Source organism: Mustela nivalis (genome assembly GCF_964662115.1).
Source record: "Mustela nivalis genome assembly, chromosome: 5".
NCBI classification, from domain to species: domain Eukaryota; kingdom Metazoa; phylum Chordata; class Mammalia; order Carnivora; family Mustelidae; genus Mustela; species Mustela nivalis.
The window spans coordinates 119,957,188-119,973,332 of NC_139024.1; the positions used below are offsets into that span (position 1 = coordinate 119,957,188).

The window sequence follows — 16,145 nt, forward strand, 5'->3', positions numbered from 1 at the left end:
ACTACCATGCAAACAAAACTCCTATCCACTTCCTTCCCATTAAAACCATCTGCACCCTCAGGGAGTACACACTCCATTCCAAGGACAATTGGGTTGACTGCTCAGACCCACAATCACCATGCTGTGTATGCCCCCACAGATCCATCAACCAGAAGGCCATTTCAGAACACTGTCCACTTCACTCAAATATCTGCTTAAGTGTGCATTACTCATGGGCTTCTCCTGATAAATCCCGTCTCTGTGAACCTGGACCAGGAACAACTCTATATTCCGAATAGTCACTTCTCACCACCTTCCTATTCACCTCCACACCAATCAAGTGGCCTCTCTCTCTGCCAAGACTCACCAGCCACACTCCTCCCTCAGGTGTCTCATGTGCATTGTTCTTCTGCTTGGAACTCTCACACCTAAAATATTTATTTGGCTAAATCTCTACTTATCACCATCTAACATTGTCTATAACATATCTATTTGGCCATTTATTGTCTGTGTAATATAAACTCTACAGGGCGGGGAACTTTATTTGTTACACTGAGATATCCAGGTGCAGAGAAAAATAGCTATCATGTACCAGGAGTTCTATATATTTAAACTGAATAAATGAAGAGTGAAAGACCCATTTTTCCCTCTTTATAAATTGAGGGCTATTAACTTAGACCCTGAGGTGGCTCCAAATTCCAATACTGCAGGTCTCTAAATATCGATCAGCACCCACCTGCCACCTTCAATTCCAAACCGGCCTCTTCATAGAAGATTCCCATTCTGAAGAAGCAGGTATACAGCCCGTTGTCAAAAGCCTGGACATTGTGGATGCGCACAGCAGCCTCCCCCTGGGTGAGGAAATCCTTCACCAGTGAGGTTCGCCCTCTGTACTGAGCCAACTGCTCTTCTCTCTGCTCCTGCTGGTTTTGATAGATGAACACTGCTTCTGAAAACTTGGAGCGGAACCACCGCAGCTCCATATTCTCCACATCCCTGGCCGGGGACACATGACATGGCAGCGTGATGTCCGCACCTAACACTGCCACAATGGGTTCCGAGGGGCCAATCACCAAAAACTGCTCTGTGGACACAGACATAGGAGTGAGAAAGCTGGAGAGATGCAGGACAGGGAAGGAAACATGCTGTCAGGAGGGAGGCCCTGACTGAGGGATTCAGCTGTGACAACTCCTAATGGGACAATTTTATCCTACAACTTTGAAACACACAAATGGTGTCAAAGAGACTCCTCAGAAGCCTGTGCTCCTGACTCCAGGCCCTTCCATGAAGGGCTCTCTAACTTTGTAGGTCCAACCTTCCACAGGCATCACAATCCCCAGGAAGCCATCTGAAACACAGACTACTGGGCTCTACCCCAAGGCCTCCTGGTTCAGTAGGACTGGAGTGGGTCCAAGAATGTGCATTTCTAAGGAGGTGGTAAGAAGCTTATACTGATGTTCCAAGGACCACACTCTGAGAACCACAGCTCTAAACTGCCTCATCTAAGGACAAGACTGAAAACTCACCAAAGAGCACTACTGTGGCCTAGTGGTAACATCCTATTCATTGCATCACACCTGAAACTTCCCTACACCCACACCTGAAGTTATTGTTTTTGCCCGTGTCTTTTTCTTTTACTGAATTATATGTGTGCTAGAAACTAGACCTCACAGTTACTTCCATTGAAACCTGCCTTCATTCCACTGCTCACAGGATGCAAATCACGACCTGTGCTCAAAGAAGGTTCATCCCATTGCCCCCAGCCCCTCACAGGCCTTGGTCTTCTGAGACCTGATAGATATGTCACAGCAGGACACTTCTGCAGGACAAACCCTGCCTGACAACCAAACACTGACTTCTCAGCTCCTCGGCTACTCAAATTTGGCTGAGTCACTATCTGTCTCACCTGGGGGATGACAATTACTAGTCTCGGTGTGACATGCTCCCTCCAGTCAATGTCTGTGAACCTATAAACCTGTAAGCAAAACCATGTCCCTTCTCTACCAAAACCCTAATGATTCTGCAGTTGCCCAAGTGATCCCGAGCCCATTAAGGAAGACCCTCCCTGCTCTCTAATCCCCAACTTCTGCTTCTCTCCCCATTATTCACTCTTCTCTGGCCCACACTCACCTCCTCTGGTCCTTGAACACACAGGTTCACCAAGAGCTTTGTCTGGCTGCTCCTCACTCTGGAGAATCTCTTCCCATGGAATCCAGACAGGCTCCTCCCACCTCCTCCATGTCTTTGTTGCCATCTTACAGCATACAGTGACCACCTTATGGGGCACTACTGCCGGCCACTTGCCATCCTGCAGCCCTGACTATCCCAGCTGCTCTATGTCTTTGTCCCATGCTCTCCACTTCTCTAACAGGCATAGACTGTATGCGACTGTGGTATTTCAACCTCGTTGTCCCTGCCAGAAAGTAAGCTCTGTAAAGAAAGAGACTGTCTGCTTTGTGCACAGAGTAGCACCTAACATGTACACAGTACACTATAAATATTTGTGAAATAGAAGTAACAGTAAAGCCAAGAAACAAAAAGCCAATAAAACCAGGAAACAAAAAATAAAGAGAATTATTCTCATACTTTTCATAGTGAAATTCACATTTTTTACTTTATAAGACATAAACTCATTAGAGAACTGTCATAGTCCCCTGCCAGTATTTTGCAGTTTTGGTATTCTTCTATGTGTTTAATGTTTTTTTTTTAAATTTTTAAAATTTTTTTATTTATTTATTTTAGTTTGTTTGTTTTTATTTCATTTCAGCATAACAGTATTCATTGTTTTTGCACCACACCCAGTGCTCCATGCAATACATGCTCTCCCCAATACACACCACCTGGTTCCCCCTACCTCTCACCCCCAAGCCCCTTCAAAACCATCAGCTTATTTTTCAGGGTCTATAGTCTCTCATGGTTCAAATACGCTTCCAATTTCCCTCAGCTCCCTCTCCTGTCCATCTCCCCATGTCCTCCATGTTATTTGTTATGCTCCACAAATAAGTGAAACCATATGATAATTGACTCTCTCTGCTTGACTTATTTCACTGAGCATAATCTCTTCCAGCCCATCCATGTTGCTACAAAAGTTGGGTATTCATCTTTTCTGATAGAGGCATAATACTCCATACTGTATATGGACCACAATTTCCTTACCCATTCATCTGTTGAAGGACATCTTGTTTCTTTCCACAGTTTGGCAACCATGGCCATTGCTGTTATAAACATTGGGGTACAGATGGCCCTTCTTTTCACTACATCTGTATCTTTGGGATAAATACCAGTAGTGCAATTGGAGGGTCATAGGGAAGCTCTATTTTTAATTTCTTGAGGGATCTCCACACTGTTCCCCAAAGTGGCTGCACCAACTTGCATTCCCACCAACAGTGTAAGAGGGTTCCCCTTTCTCCACATCCTCTCCAACACATGTTGTTTCCTGTCTTGCTAATTTTGGCCATTCGAACTGGTGTAAGGTGATATCTCAATATGGTTTTAATTTGAATCTCCCTGATAGCTAGTGATGATGAACATTTTTTCATGTGTCTGATAGCCATTTGTATGTCTTCATTGGAGAAGTGTTTGTTCATATCTCCTGCCCATTTTTTGATTGTCTGTTTTGTGTGTGTTGAGTTTGAGGAGTTCTTTATAGATCCTGGACATCAGCCTTTTGTCTGTACTGTCATTTGCAAATATCTTCTCCCATTCCATGGATTGCATATTTATTTTCTTGACTGTTTCCTTTGCTATACAGAAGCTTTTGATCTTGATGAAGTCCCAAGAGTTCATTTTCACTTTTGTTTCCTTTGCCTTTGAAGACATATCTTGAAAAAAGTTGAGGTGGCTGATATTGAAGAGGTTACTGCCTATGTTCTCCTCTAGGATTCTGAAGGATTCCTGTCTCACAATGAGATCTTTTATCCATTTCGAGTTTATCTTTGTGCATGGTGTAAGAGAATGGTCGAGTATCATTCTTCTACATATAGCTGTCCAGTTTTCCCAGCACCATTTATTGAAGAGACGTTTTTCCACTGTATCATTTTTCCTGCTTTGTTGAAGATTATTTGCCCATAGAGTTGAGGGTCCATATCTGGGCTCTCTACTCTGTTCCACTGGTCTATGTGTCTGTTTTTATGCCAGTACCATGATATCTTGGTGATCACAGCTTTGCAGTAAGCTTGAAATCAGGTAACATGATGCCACCAGTTTTATTTCTTGTTTTTCAACATTTCCTTAGCAATTCGGGGTCTCTTCTCATTCCATACAAATTTCTGGATTATTTGATCCAGCTCTTTGAAAAATACTGGTGGAATTTTGATCAGAATGGCATTAAAAGTATAGATTGCTCTAGGCAGTATAGACATTTTAACAATGTTTATTCTTCCTATCCAAGAGCATGGAATGGTCTTCCATCTTTTTGTGTCTTCGTCAATTTCTTTCATGAGTGTTCTGTAGTTCCTTGAGTACAGATCCTTTACCTCTTTGGTAAGCTTATTCCCAGGTATCCTATGGCTCTTGGTGCTATCATAAATGGAATCGATTCTCTAATTTCCCTTTCTGTATCTTCATTGTTAGTGTATAAGAAAGCCACTGATTTCTGTACATTGACTTTGTATCCTGCCACGTTGCTGAATTGTTGTATGAGTTCTAGTAGTTTGGCGGTGGAGTCTTTTGGGTTTTCCATATAAAGAATCATGTCATCTGCGAAGGGAGAGAGTTTGACTTCTTCATTGCCAATTTGGATACCTTTTATTTCTCTTTGTTGTCTGATTGCTGTTGCTAGGACTTCTAATACTATGTGGAACAAGAATGGTGAGAGTGGGCATCATTGTCGTGTTCCTGATCTCAACAGGAAGGCTGCAAGCTTTTTCCCATTGAGGCTGATATTTGCTGTAGGTCTTTCATAGATAGATTTGATAAAGTTCAGGAATGTTCCCTCTATCAATATACTTTGAAGCATTTTAATCAGGAATGGATGCTGGATTTTGTCAAATGCTTTGTCTGCATCGATTGAGAGGACCATGTGGTTCTTCTCTCTTTTCTTATTGATTTGTTCTATCACATTGATTGATTTGCGAATGTTGAACCATTATTGTATCCCAGGGATGAATCCCACCTGGTCATGGTGGATAATATTTTTAATGTGCGGTTGGATCCTGTTTGCTAGGATCTTGTTGAAAATCTTAGCATCCATATTCATGAGTGATATTGATCTGAAATTCTCCTTCTTGGTAGGGTCTTTGCCTGGTTTGGGGATCAGGGTAATGCTGGTTTCATAGAAAGAGTCAGGAAGTTTTCCTTCTGCTTCAATTATTAGAAACAGCTTCAGGAGAATAGGTGTTATTTCTTCTTTGAAAGTTTGGTAGAATTCCCCAGGGAATCCATCAGGTCCTGGGCTCTTGTTTTTTGGGAGGCTTTTGATCACTGCTTCAATCTCGTTACTAGATATCGGTCTATTCAGGTTGTCAATTTCTTCCTGGTTCAATTTTGGGAGTTTATAGTTTTCCAGGAATGCATCCATTTCATCTAGGTTGCTTAGCTTATTGGCATATAACTGTTGATAATGACTTCTGATGATTGTTTCTACTTCCTTAGTGTTAGTTGTGAATCTCCCTTTTAATTCATAATTTTATGAATTTGAGTTTTCTCTCTTTTCTTTTGGATTAGTGTGGCTAATCGTTTATCAATCTTATTGATTCTTTCAAAAAACCAGCTTCTAGTTCCATTGATACCTTCTACTGTATCTCTGGTTTCTACCTCATTGATCTCAGCTCTAATCTTGCTTATTTCCCTTCTTATGTGTGGAGTTGGTTGATTTGTTGTTGATTCTCCAGTTCTTTAAGGTGTAGAGACACCTGCTGTGTTCTGGATTTTTCAATTTTTTTTGCGGGAGGTTGGATGGCGATGTATTTCCCCCTTAGGACCGCCTTTGCTGTATCCCATAGGTTTTGGACCGAAGTGTCTTCATTCTCATTTGTTTCCTTGAATTGTTTCAGTTCCTCTTTGATCTCATGGTTGATCCAAGCATTCTTAAGCCAGGTGGTCTTTAGCTTCCAGGTGTTTGAGTTCCTTCGGAACTTTTCCTTGTGATTGAGCTCCAGTTTCAAAGCATTGTGATCTGAGAATATGCAGGTAATAATGTCAGTCTTTTGGTATCGGTTGAGTCCTGATTTGTGACCCAGTATGTGGTCTATTCTGGAGAATGTTCCATGTGCACTTGAGAAGAATGAGTATTTTGTTGTTTTACGGTGGATTGTTCTGTATATATCTATGGGGTCCATCTGGTCCAATGGGTCATTCAATGCTCTTGTTTCTTTATTGATTTTCTGCTTCAATGATCTATTACTCACAGAGACATGTTAAGATCTCCTACTAATTACGTATTCATATCAATATGACTCTTTATCTCAACAGTTTTTTTTTTTTAATGTAATTGGCTGCTCCCATATTGGAGGCATAGATATTTACAATTGTTAGATCATCTTCATGGATAGTCCCTTTAAGGATGATGTAGTGTCCTTCTGTATCTCTGACTACAGTCTTTAGTTTAAAATCTAATTTGTCTGATATGAGAATCACTACCCCGCCCTTCTTTTAAGGCCCATTGGCATGAAAGATTCTTCTCCATCTCTTCACTTTCAGTCTGAGTGTATCTTTAAGTTCAAAATGGGTCTCTTGTAGACAACATATGGATGGGTCCTGTCGTTTTATCCAGTCTGCAACCTGGTGTCATTTTTATGGGTGCATTTAGGCCATTCACATTGAGAGTGATTATTGATAGATACATTGTAACTCATTGAGAGTATTGTGAACCTCATCCCTGTTTCCTTTCAGTTCTGTCCTAACATTGTGAACATCATCCCTCTTGGCTTTCAGTTCTGCCCTAATCAATTCCATTTGGTAGTCCATGGCTTTCTACAACCTAGCTATTGCCTGGATAATTGTTAGCCTGAATTCTCTTTCTGAAATATTGTCTATGTTGATAGCCATTAGCTCTGTTGCAGAAGGCCCATCATCTGTATTTTTCTTCTGTTGGGCTCTCCTCCTTCTAGTCATTTTGGTGAGAGATAACTGAACAGATGCAGCTCTATGTATCAACCATGGTGCCGTCAAGGTGAACCCTGGAATGCTTCTGAGCAATCAGGAGTCCCCACCCAAATGATGAAAAAAAGAAACGAAAAAGAAGGAAAAGAGAGAGGTAGAGAGAGAGTGGAAGAAAATGGAAGATAAAAGAGAAGGCTCAGCCCAAATGGGCCCCAAGGTAAGATTTATGAAGTATACAAACAAAAACAGACAAAGAAAAAGACTGATAAAAGTTTATGCCAAGAGAAAAATATATATATATATATATAAGCAAAAAAAAGGAAGAAACTCGTGAAAAAGAACCCCAAGTATAAGGTTTATATACTATCAGGACAAACACAATTATACAGAAACATTGGTGGAAGAAAAAGATGGGAGAGTAGATATAAATTCTCAGTGTGGGCAAAGTAGGTTATTGTGATTCTTCCTGGATGTATCCTGATATCTTTGTTAAAGGACTCAACATTCCTATGATAAAGGGGAATTAAAAACTACCTATAGGGATAGCATTGATTGGGGAAAGGGGATTATCTTGAAGTTTAACTCTATATGAATATAAGAAAAGAAAAATTTTAAAAAAAGAATGAACTAGACTCAACTAAACTAAAATTTAAAAAAAAAAATTTAAAAAAAAACAGCTAAAGAAAAACACAGATGTATGTACCAAAAAGTTCAGGTTAACAATTTGTTAAAATTTCTATACTGCCTAGAGCAATCTATACTTTTAATGCCATTTCAATCAAAATTCCACTGGTATTCTTAAAAGAGCTGGAGCAAATATTCCAAAAATTTGTATGAAATCAGAAGAGAACCCGAATCACTAAGGAAATGTCGAAAACAAAAATAAAATGGGGGTCATCACATTACCTGATTTCAAGCTTTACTACAAAGCTGTGGTCACCAAGACAGCATGGTACTGGCTTAAAAACAGATACATAGACCAGTGGAACAGTGTAGAGAGCCCAGATATAGACCCTCAACTCTATGGTCAATTAATCTTCAACAAAACAGGAAATGATACAGTGGATGAAAGACAGTCTCTTCAATAAACAGTGCTGGGAAAACTGGGCAGCTATATGTAGAAGAATTCTCTTACACTGTACACAAAGATAAGCTCAAAAGGATAAAAGACTTCAACATGAGACAGGAATCCATCAGAATCCTAGAGGAGAACATAGGCAGTAATCTCTTCGATATAAGCGACAGCAACTTCTTTCAAGATATGTCTCCAAAGGCAAAGGAAACTAAAGCGAAAATAAACTTTTGGGACTTCATCAAGATCAGAAGCTTCTGTACAGCAAAGGAAACAATCAAGAAGAGGAAGAGGCAACCCATTGAATGGGAGAAAATATTTGCAAATGACAGTACAGACAAAAGGCTGATGTCCAGGATCTATAAAGAACTCAAACTCAACACACACAAAATAGACAATCATATCAAAAAATGGGCAGAAGATATGAACAGACACTTCTCCAATGAAGACATACAAATGGCTATCAGACACATGAAAAAATGTTCATCTTCACTAGCCATCAGGGAGATTCAAATTTAAACCACATTGAGATACCACCTTACACCAGTCAGAATGGCCAAAATTAGCAAGAGAGGAAACAACATGTTTTGGAGAGGATGTGGAGAAATGGGAACCCTCTGACACTATTGATGGAAATGCAAGTTGGTGCAGCCACTTTGGAGAACAGTGTGGAGATTCCTCAAGAAATTAAAAACAGAGCTTTTCTATCACCCTGCAATTGCACTACTGGGTATTTACCCCAAAGATACAGATGTAGTGAAAAGAAGGGCCATCTGTACCCCAATTTTATAGCAGCAATGGCCATGGTCACCAAACTGTGGAAAGAACCAAGATGCCCTTCAACGGATGAATGGATAAGGGATATGTGGTCCATATACAGTATGGAGTATTATGCCTCCATCAGAAAGGATGAATACCCAACTTTTGTAGCAACATGGACGGGACTGGAAGAGATTATGCTGAGTGAAATCAGTCAAGCAGAGAGAGTCAATTATCATATGGTTTCACTTATTTGTGGAGCATAACAAATATCATGGAGGACAAGGGGAGATGAGAGGAGAAAGGAGTTGAGGGAAATTGGAAGGGGAGGTGAACCATGAGAGACTATGGACTCTGAAAAACAACCTGAGGGTTTTGATGGGGCAGGGGGTGGGAAATTGGAGGAACCAGGTGGTGGGTATTAGGGAGGCACAGATTGCATGGAGCCCTGGGTGTGGTGAATAAAACAATGAACACTGTTACCCTGAAAAGAAATTTTTAAAAAATTTGAAAAAGAAAAAAAAAGAAAAAAAGTTCAGGTTTGATGGTTATTATGGAATTTGATGTACTGGACATCTCACTGTTACTGTAAATAGGTTAAAAAATTATCTATAAAACAAATAAACCAGAAGAGTGGAAACAAGTTAAAAATAAAAGTTATATTATGAAGTAGTGGTAGTTGTTCTCTTGTCATACTTTTTTTTTTCCTTTCCTGGTTGGTTTTCTGCGGGGAGGGGCCTGCCAAGTCTGTTTTCAGTCACTGATGTTGCCTGATTTAAGTCTTCCCGCCCCCCTCAAGTGGGTGGGCTCTGAGGAAATCGGTTTTTCAGGCTTTTGTTCTCTGGGGGTTTTTATGTTTGTTCATTTGTTCTCTTACCTTGATAGCTTTTGATGGTTTTTGGAGGTTTAGAGGAAAGCAAACTGCACCAGGACCTCCCTCTCAGAGAGAAGCCTCAGTCTGTTCTCCTCCTGGTCTCCAGAGCACCTTAAGTTTCCCCTGGGCTGCTGGATGAGCTGGTTCTGAGTCCTGGTCCCTGGAGACGCAGGATCTCCTGCTTGTACCCTAAACCACAGCAGTGATGGCTGTCTGGGCAGCTCCAGACCGCCAGAGAGGTTCCAAGCAGCGATCACACACTGAGATTTTCCTGCTGGCCCAGGCTTGGAGTGTCTGGTCTTTCCAGGTCTGAGAGTGCTGGGCTTGAGCGCACCTCTCTCAGGGGAGGGTGTGGGGTGCACACCTCTCAGGCTCTGATAGCAATGCGCCGCATTTCCCATCTGGCAAGCCTCCTAGCCCCTCATGGGAGCCAGACCCCACCTGTTCCTCGGTGTGCTGGCAGCTCAGGGACCAAGACCTGGTTTCTCTGCTGCACTCTCTCTGTCTTAGCGCCAGGGGTGGCTGTCCTTGGTCCCGGGGCTTAAGCCCCTGTCCCTAACTGCTCCGATTTCCACAATTTCCCTCTGCAGTCCTTTGCTCATTTTGAGTGCTTTCAACCAGACTCCAAGTTAATCCTGGTCTCCAGATGCAGGGCACTCTTGTATTGGGGTAGTATTTTCCAATCAATCACCTCTGATGGCTCCGTCCCCCTTTTGTTTATCTTCCGATATCAATCCGATGTTCCTACTTCGCTTTACCTTCCCACTGGCGTCTTCTGCCCCCATAGAGATCCAGACGTGTACAATTCTGATCTCAGGCTGATTTTATGGGTGATCGGAGTTCTTTGGTAGGTAATCAGCTCACTTTAGGGTACAGGTTGAAACAGCGCCTCCTTCTACTTCCCCGCCATCTTGTCTACCCCCTCTATGTGTTTAATTTCCAATAGCAGTTGGGGATCTCCAGAATCTGTCTAGAGCCAGGGACTCCACCAATAACCATGTGTCCTGATTGAGACACCAGCAGAGCTCCAGGGCCTCTCACCCACCCTGGGGAGACACAGGGAGGGGGAGGGGACACACTTACCTGCAGAGCCCCCAGTAGGCAGCTGGAAGAGGAGAAGCAGGGAGGGGAGATGGGAGAGCAAAGAGCCCCTGCAGCAATCCTCCATTTCCTCAGAGCTGGGGAGACACAGGGCAGGAGGCAGGTCAACACCTCCAGAGAGGAGGCAGGGCTATCCCACAGCTCTGGGCCTCAGAGCAGACAGAAGGACTCAGGGCTGGCAACTGTCCCCAGCAGGAGCACAGCATTTCCTACTGCTCAGTATGCTAATGAGGTGGGGGCCCCACAACCTTGATGCCAGGAAAGCCCGCCCAGCCCTTTGGAAACTTTCCCAGCCTGCTCCGTCCACAGTACCAGATCTTTCCCACCTCAGCACAGAGGCCTCCTTCATGTCTGCATGAGTCACAGGACAAAGGACACCACAGACATCCAAGGACACAAGGTGTAGACTCAGGGCCCTCCGCGAAGGACACACCATCTCTGTTGTGCTGTTCTTCTGCTGCCCCCTAATTTTGACCACTAATTATGACCATGAGAAGCATGACAGACTGTGTCCTCCTCAAGGACACTGTGGCTCCCACCACATGCACGTTGTTCTGGAATCCTTTGATAGGTGAATTCACCCTGATTTCTGCTCCTGCCTCCTGCAGCCCTTTTCTGCTCAGGATCAAGGACATGGACTTGCTCATAGCTGAAGCCAGACAATTCCCCCAAAATGGTTAATCCTCGTATTCTCTATCTTTGAGGAGTTTCTGCCTCAGAATAAAGGATTCCAGCAAAGCAGTGGGAAGCACAGGATAAAATGAGGCCTGGTCAGAAAGAAGGGCTTCAAACCATTGACTCTGAGGCTCCAATGTTCCTGGAAAGACAGATTCTGGGGCTGACTGCTAAGATCTCCTCCATACTAAGCCACCTGTTGTGGGAATCATCTGAGGCAAATTTCTTGACCTGCTCTGCCCCAGGTCCTATCTGCAATACGGAGAGAGTAATAAGATCTCATTCCACTGTGTAAGAAATATCCTATGAATTTATATATGGAGAGTCAGTGCAATTAGAACAGTGCCTGTTCCTAGGAACACTACACAAACATCTTTAAGTAAATGAATAAAGTTCAGCCCCCACTGTAGTTGTCCTGGGTCATCTCAGAGCCTCATTATTATTCACACCAGCCCCCTATCCCCACCAGGATCTCGGTGTCCTCCTCCTAAGCATCTGTTCCCCACTTTCCTCTTCTTGTCCAGCAAGTGTCTTCAGAACCCACTCACCTGCTTGAAAATCTGGGGCTTCTGAAGTGTCTCTAACTCAGTACTGTGAGACCTCAGCCAGCCCCACATCTTCTCTCAGAGATTGCACATGTGGTTCACTGCTCAAGCCCCAAACCCTGCTTCTAGATCCAACATAGTTGCCACAGGCTCCTCTTGTCTGAGAGGCAGCTGGTTCCAGGAGAGTGGAGAAGCACAGCCTGGCACAGGTTGCAGATGTCTCAGCTGAAATAAGGACCTGGGGCACTCAGTACTCCCAGACAGAAGAATCCTGCCCTGACTCCTTCCACCCTTGGAAAGTGAAAACTTACAAAATGCAACCCTAGCAGTGCAACTGCCCCTCAGAACAATGTATTACTTAAAATATAACCCCCAGGAAATTTTACTAGTTACCAAGCACATTTAGATAAAGCCTTAAGAAAAACAGATACTGCAACAGGCCACTGGGGTAGAGGACGATATATGGTCTTGAAGCTGAGCAGATGGGGATGCCTGACCCACTCAGGGCTGAACGCTGCCTGCTTCATTTTTTCTGTTATCACCCCTTTCCCCCCAGAGAGCACCTGTGGCTACTTAGATAAGTCCTTTGAATGTGCTTGTTCAATGATAAACTTTATACTACTTGTACAGGCATATTCTGCCCTCCTTCTTGTTTATCTACAAGACATATGACTAACGTTTGACCTTCATTGACTCTTCTGTTGGTTACTGTTTCTATCTAATGAAAGCGAGACTATGGAGTTACTCTGGGCAGCAGTCTTTTTGACTGTTGTCCCCTGCTCCCAATCTCTTGCAGCTGACTTGTTTGTGCCTAATTCTTTTCCCGTTCTCCAGCTGGAAGTGGCATAGCAGACTCTGCCCTGCCCACTGGACGGTGCACCCTAGTTATCAGGAAAGAAACAACATGATAAGAGCCACAAAAACAGGACAGGTACAGATACACAGACCCACTATGCAGGGGGACACAGAGACAGAGACTCTGTAGTCTTTTGTTGAACAACTGCCACTCTCCAGGTTTGCTAGCTTCTAGACCAGAAGCAACAGTGTGTGGCACAGCCAAGATTAAAAAAGCCCTATGCTTGGGGCTACTTGTACTTTCTGTTCACTACCAAAACTATTCTCTTGGTTGGTGAATCCTGTCAGCTGGTGAATGCTATGTGGCAGGAACCTTTGAAAAGCCCCCAGTGCAGCTACTTTGCTTTTCTTCACCAGTAGATAACCCAGGTGCTCCTCACAGTGTGGCAAAGGAGGGGTTAAGCCTGAGCATCACAGAATCTTCCAGGACCAACTCCAGGACACTGGCCCTGCCCCAGCTGAATGGATAGCACCCTGTGTCTTCTTAATACTGTACTATCACACAAGTCCTGGCAGGACCATTCAGCCTCTCACTGCCAGGCCATAGTATGCAGCAGGAAAGGTGGATTTCATGGTCTCTGAAGGAACACCATGGAGCACTAGGGCTTCCTTTCCAGTCCCGCCCTTCCTTCAGTTTCCCATCTCATAAAGGACACCTGGGGTCACCCAGTTATGCCTGCCAGAAACTGGAGGGTCATTCTACCACACATGCCACTTTCCCACCCAGTCTGCTGCCAGTGCACCAGAAAGTTCAAGACTTTTCTCTGATCCATATCCATGGCTACCTTCTAGCTCCACACCCATCTCACTTCCCCCTCACCCAGACACGGTGTCCCTGCTTTCCCATGGGCGTCCCCTTCCCACCTCCAGTCTTGCCCTCTCAAGTTCATTTTCCATCCAATGTTATAATCTCTCAAATCATCTTATATCATCTCTGCTTCACTCCTTCCAGGGATCCCCCTGCTAAATCCCTTGTCTGTGGCTCCTGGGTTCCAACTTCCTCTCTGACCTCATTCCACTGCTCCCAGTGCTTCCTCCTGGCCTGGCAGTGTTTTTCCAGTTTATGGAGATTTCCCAGCCTCAGGCCTTCTTACAAGCCCCTGGATGTCCCTGTTCTCTGTCATCCCCCAAACTGGTCACCATTCCAGTCTCCCCTAAAGTGACCTTCCTCAGAGGGGCCTTTGCCAACCTGCTTATCCCCATCTGAGCCCCATACACATGCTTGTTGGGATTTAGTGGTGCCCTGTTCTTCTCCACAGCCCTGACATGTGATCTTCTGTGGAATGTCCGTGGCATCCACAAAGGGAGGCACTGTGTGCCCTGGTCACATATCCAGCACTCAAAAAACACTCAGGTAACTTTGCCTGAGCTCATGTACAGAGAAGTCACCTCAGCAGCATGTTGGCTTCTCTGTCCCATTTGAAAAACACTTCAGTCCACTAGAAACAGGAAGACAACTCTGACCTAAACAAGTCAGCCGCTGGGTGGATGCAACAACTGCACCAACTTCCCCGTTCTTTTGTTCTTCCTACCCCAAACATATATGTGGCACCGGGCTAGAAAAGTGTCAGACTCAACCACCTTTTTCCTCTTTCTGCCACTACCCTCTGCTTATGTTTGCTCACTCTCTCTCTGACAAGTAAATAAATGAAGTCTCTTTGAAAGCATAGCAAAAGGAGAAGAAAGTTTTTTCCCCATCTATGTCTTGCTGTATTCCCTCTGGTGCCCTCTAGGAATTCACAGTGCTGAGACAGCCAAAATCTGACTTGTATATAGCTCTGTGGATGAAACCAACTGAAAAACAAAGGAGGAATATCCAGAACACTGGCCTCCTTTGAAGATTCTTGACTGAAAGCGTCCAGATTCTTACTGTAGCTCAAGGTTCTCACGTAGGGAGCAAATGTTTAAATTTCAAGGAGAAACAGGCACATGTGGTGCTCATGTAATTCATAAACTCCTAGCCTCCTTGCCTTTACCACACATCACCCCACTTATTACTGTCCTGACCATTAAGGCTACACTTTCCTCCTTGCTTTGTGTTTGGTGTATTGATATAAACCCAATGAAAGTGGGGACAAAGCTTGGCACGAGGCCTTTTACCACTGGAGCTTCTTATCATTGGGGTCCATTATCAAAGGAAAGAGACTGAGACAAAGTGAAAGTTATGCAAAGCCTTATTCTATGCCAAGCATTAGAAGTCAGACTGACTGGCCAGGGCCGCCTCCAAAGAGACCCCGTCCTGATCTCACAGGCTTGTTTTATAGGGCATACCTGCAGACCCAAGGTATGTGGTTTCTATTGTTAAGGCGTTTACTCCCAGAATCGATACCCGGAACCATACCAGAAACTACTGGGGTATTTATTCCCAGAATGAAGTCCATGGATATAAACCACTATATGACTACCTAGGCAATATGGACTAGCTCTGGCTAAGCAGGCCCTAATATTTAAACAGGTTTTAACATTAAATTGGCCCTAACACTAATCACCATGTCTCTCCTTTCTCCTACAAAGGTGTCTGGAGTAATCTTTTCATTCGCCATCTCGGGGTTTGCTAGTCAAACCTAACAGTGCACTGACTGACAAAGTCTGTGCCAAAAGTGCCACATGTCAAAAATGAAACGTTTATGACATCCAGTGTCAACAAAAAGGGCACATAGAGGGTAGATTTGAGTCAAAAGGCAAAGAACAGGTAATGAGCAGATTTCACACCTCTAGATCCTCAGCTTCCCCATACACCATTTTACTCATATTGGAACTTCCATATAACAACATAACAATTCCACCTTTTCACCCATCTATGTGGCTACACCTACAAATGAAAAGCTTTGCAAAAGACTACAAATGAAAAGTCTTTCCAAAATGGAAAAGACAGGCAGTCCCAAGCATTGAATTAATAATTATATTTAGTTTCTGAAGTCCAGCCACAATCATTTGACTATTCTGTTACCTAGAGATTACATTTGAAATACTACCATGGACAACTTGTGTAAAATAACATTGGTAAGAAGAAGGAAGAACAAAAATACATAATTAATACAAATGACATGACAAGAAAGAAAAAATATACAAAACTAAAACAGTCCTTCTCCTACTTTTGATTACAGGCAGGAACTTCTGTAACTTCCTTCTTCTACTTCCGATTCTGTGTATTCTCATCTCTCCTAGAACCACAACAGGGCAGAGTTCTGTACCTTGGAAGTGGACACACATTCATTCCTTAAGGTCTGAGTCCTCAAGATTC

At 43.5% G+C, this 16,145-nt stretch overlaps 3 protein-coding genes and 1 pseudogene across 4 annotated transcripts in view; 1 reads left to right on the forward strand and 3 right to left on the reverse strand.

Annotated features, from left to right (window-relative positions):
* LOC309865784 (butyrophilin subfamily 1 member A1-like) overlaps nt 1-12,301 on the reverse strand; it is a 39,872-nt gene extending 27,571 nt beyond the window's left edge. Inside the window, exons 1-3 of the mRNA XM_082732598.1 lie at nt 12,050-12,301; nt 10,809-10,903; nt 716-1,063 (exon numbers count right to left, since the gene is read on the reverse strand). Coding sequence (XP_082588724.1) covers nt 716-1,063; nt 10,809-10,893 — 433 coding nt within the window. The 5' untranslated portion in view covers nt 10,894-10,903; nt 12,050-12,301. The remainder of the gene's footprint in view (nt 1-715; nt 1,064-10,808; nt 10,904-12,049) is intronic.
* The window catches only part of LOC309865789 (butyrophilin subfamily 3 member A3-like), a 488,935-nt gene that overhangs the window by 349,654 nt on the left and 123,136 nt on the right, over nt 1-16,145 (reverse strand). The window lies entirely within an intron of this gene.
* LOC309865779 (butyrophilin-like protein 1) overlaps nt 1-16,145 on the forward strand; it is a 507,893-nt gene that overhangs the window by 239,685 nt on the left and 252,063 nt on the right. The gene's annotated exons all lie outside the window — the stretch shown is intronic.
* The window catches only part of LOC309865157 (CREB-regulated transcription coactivator 2 pseudogene), a 296,465-nt pseudogene that overhangs the window by 179,043 nt on the left and 101,277 nt on the right, over nt 1-16,145 (reverse strand). The gene's annotated exons all lie outside the window — the stretch shown is intronic.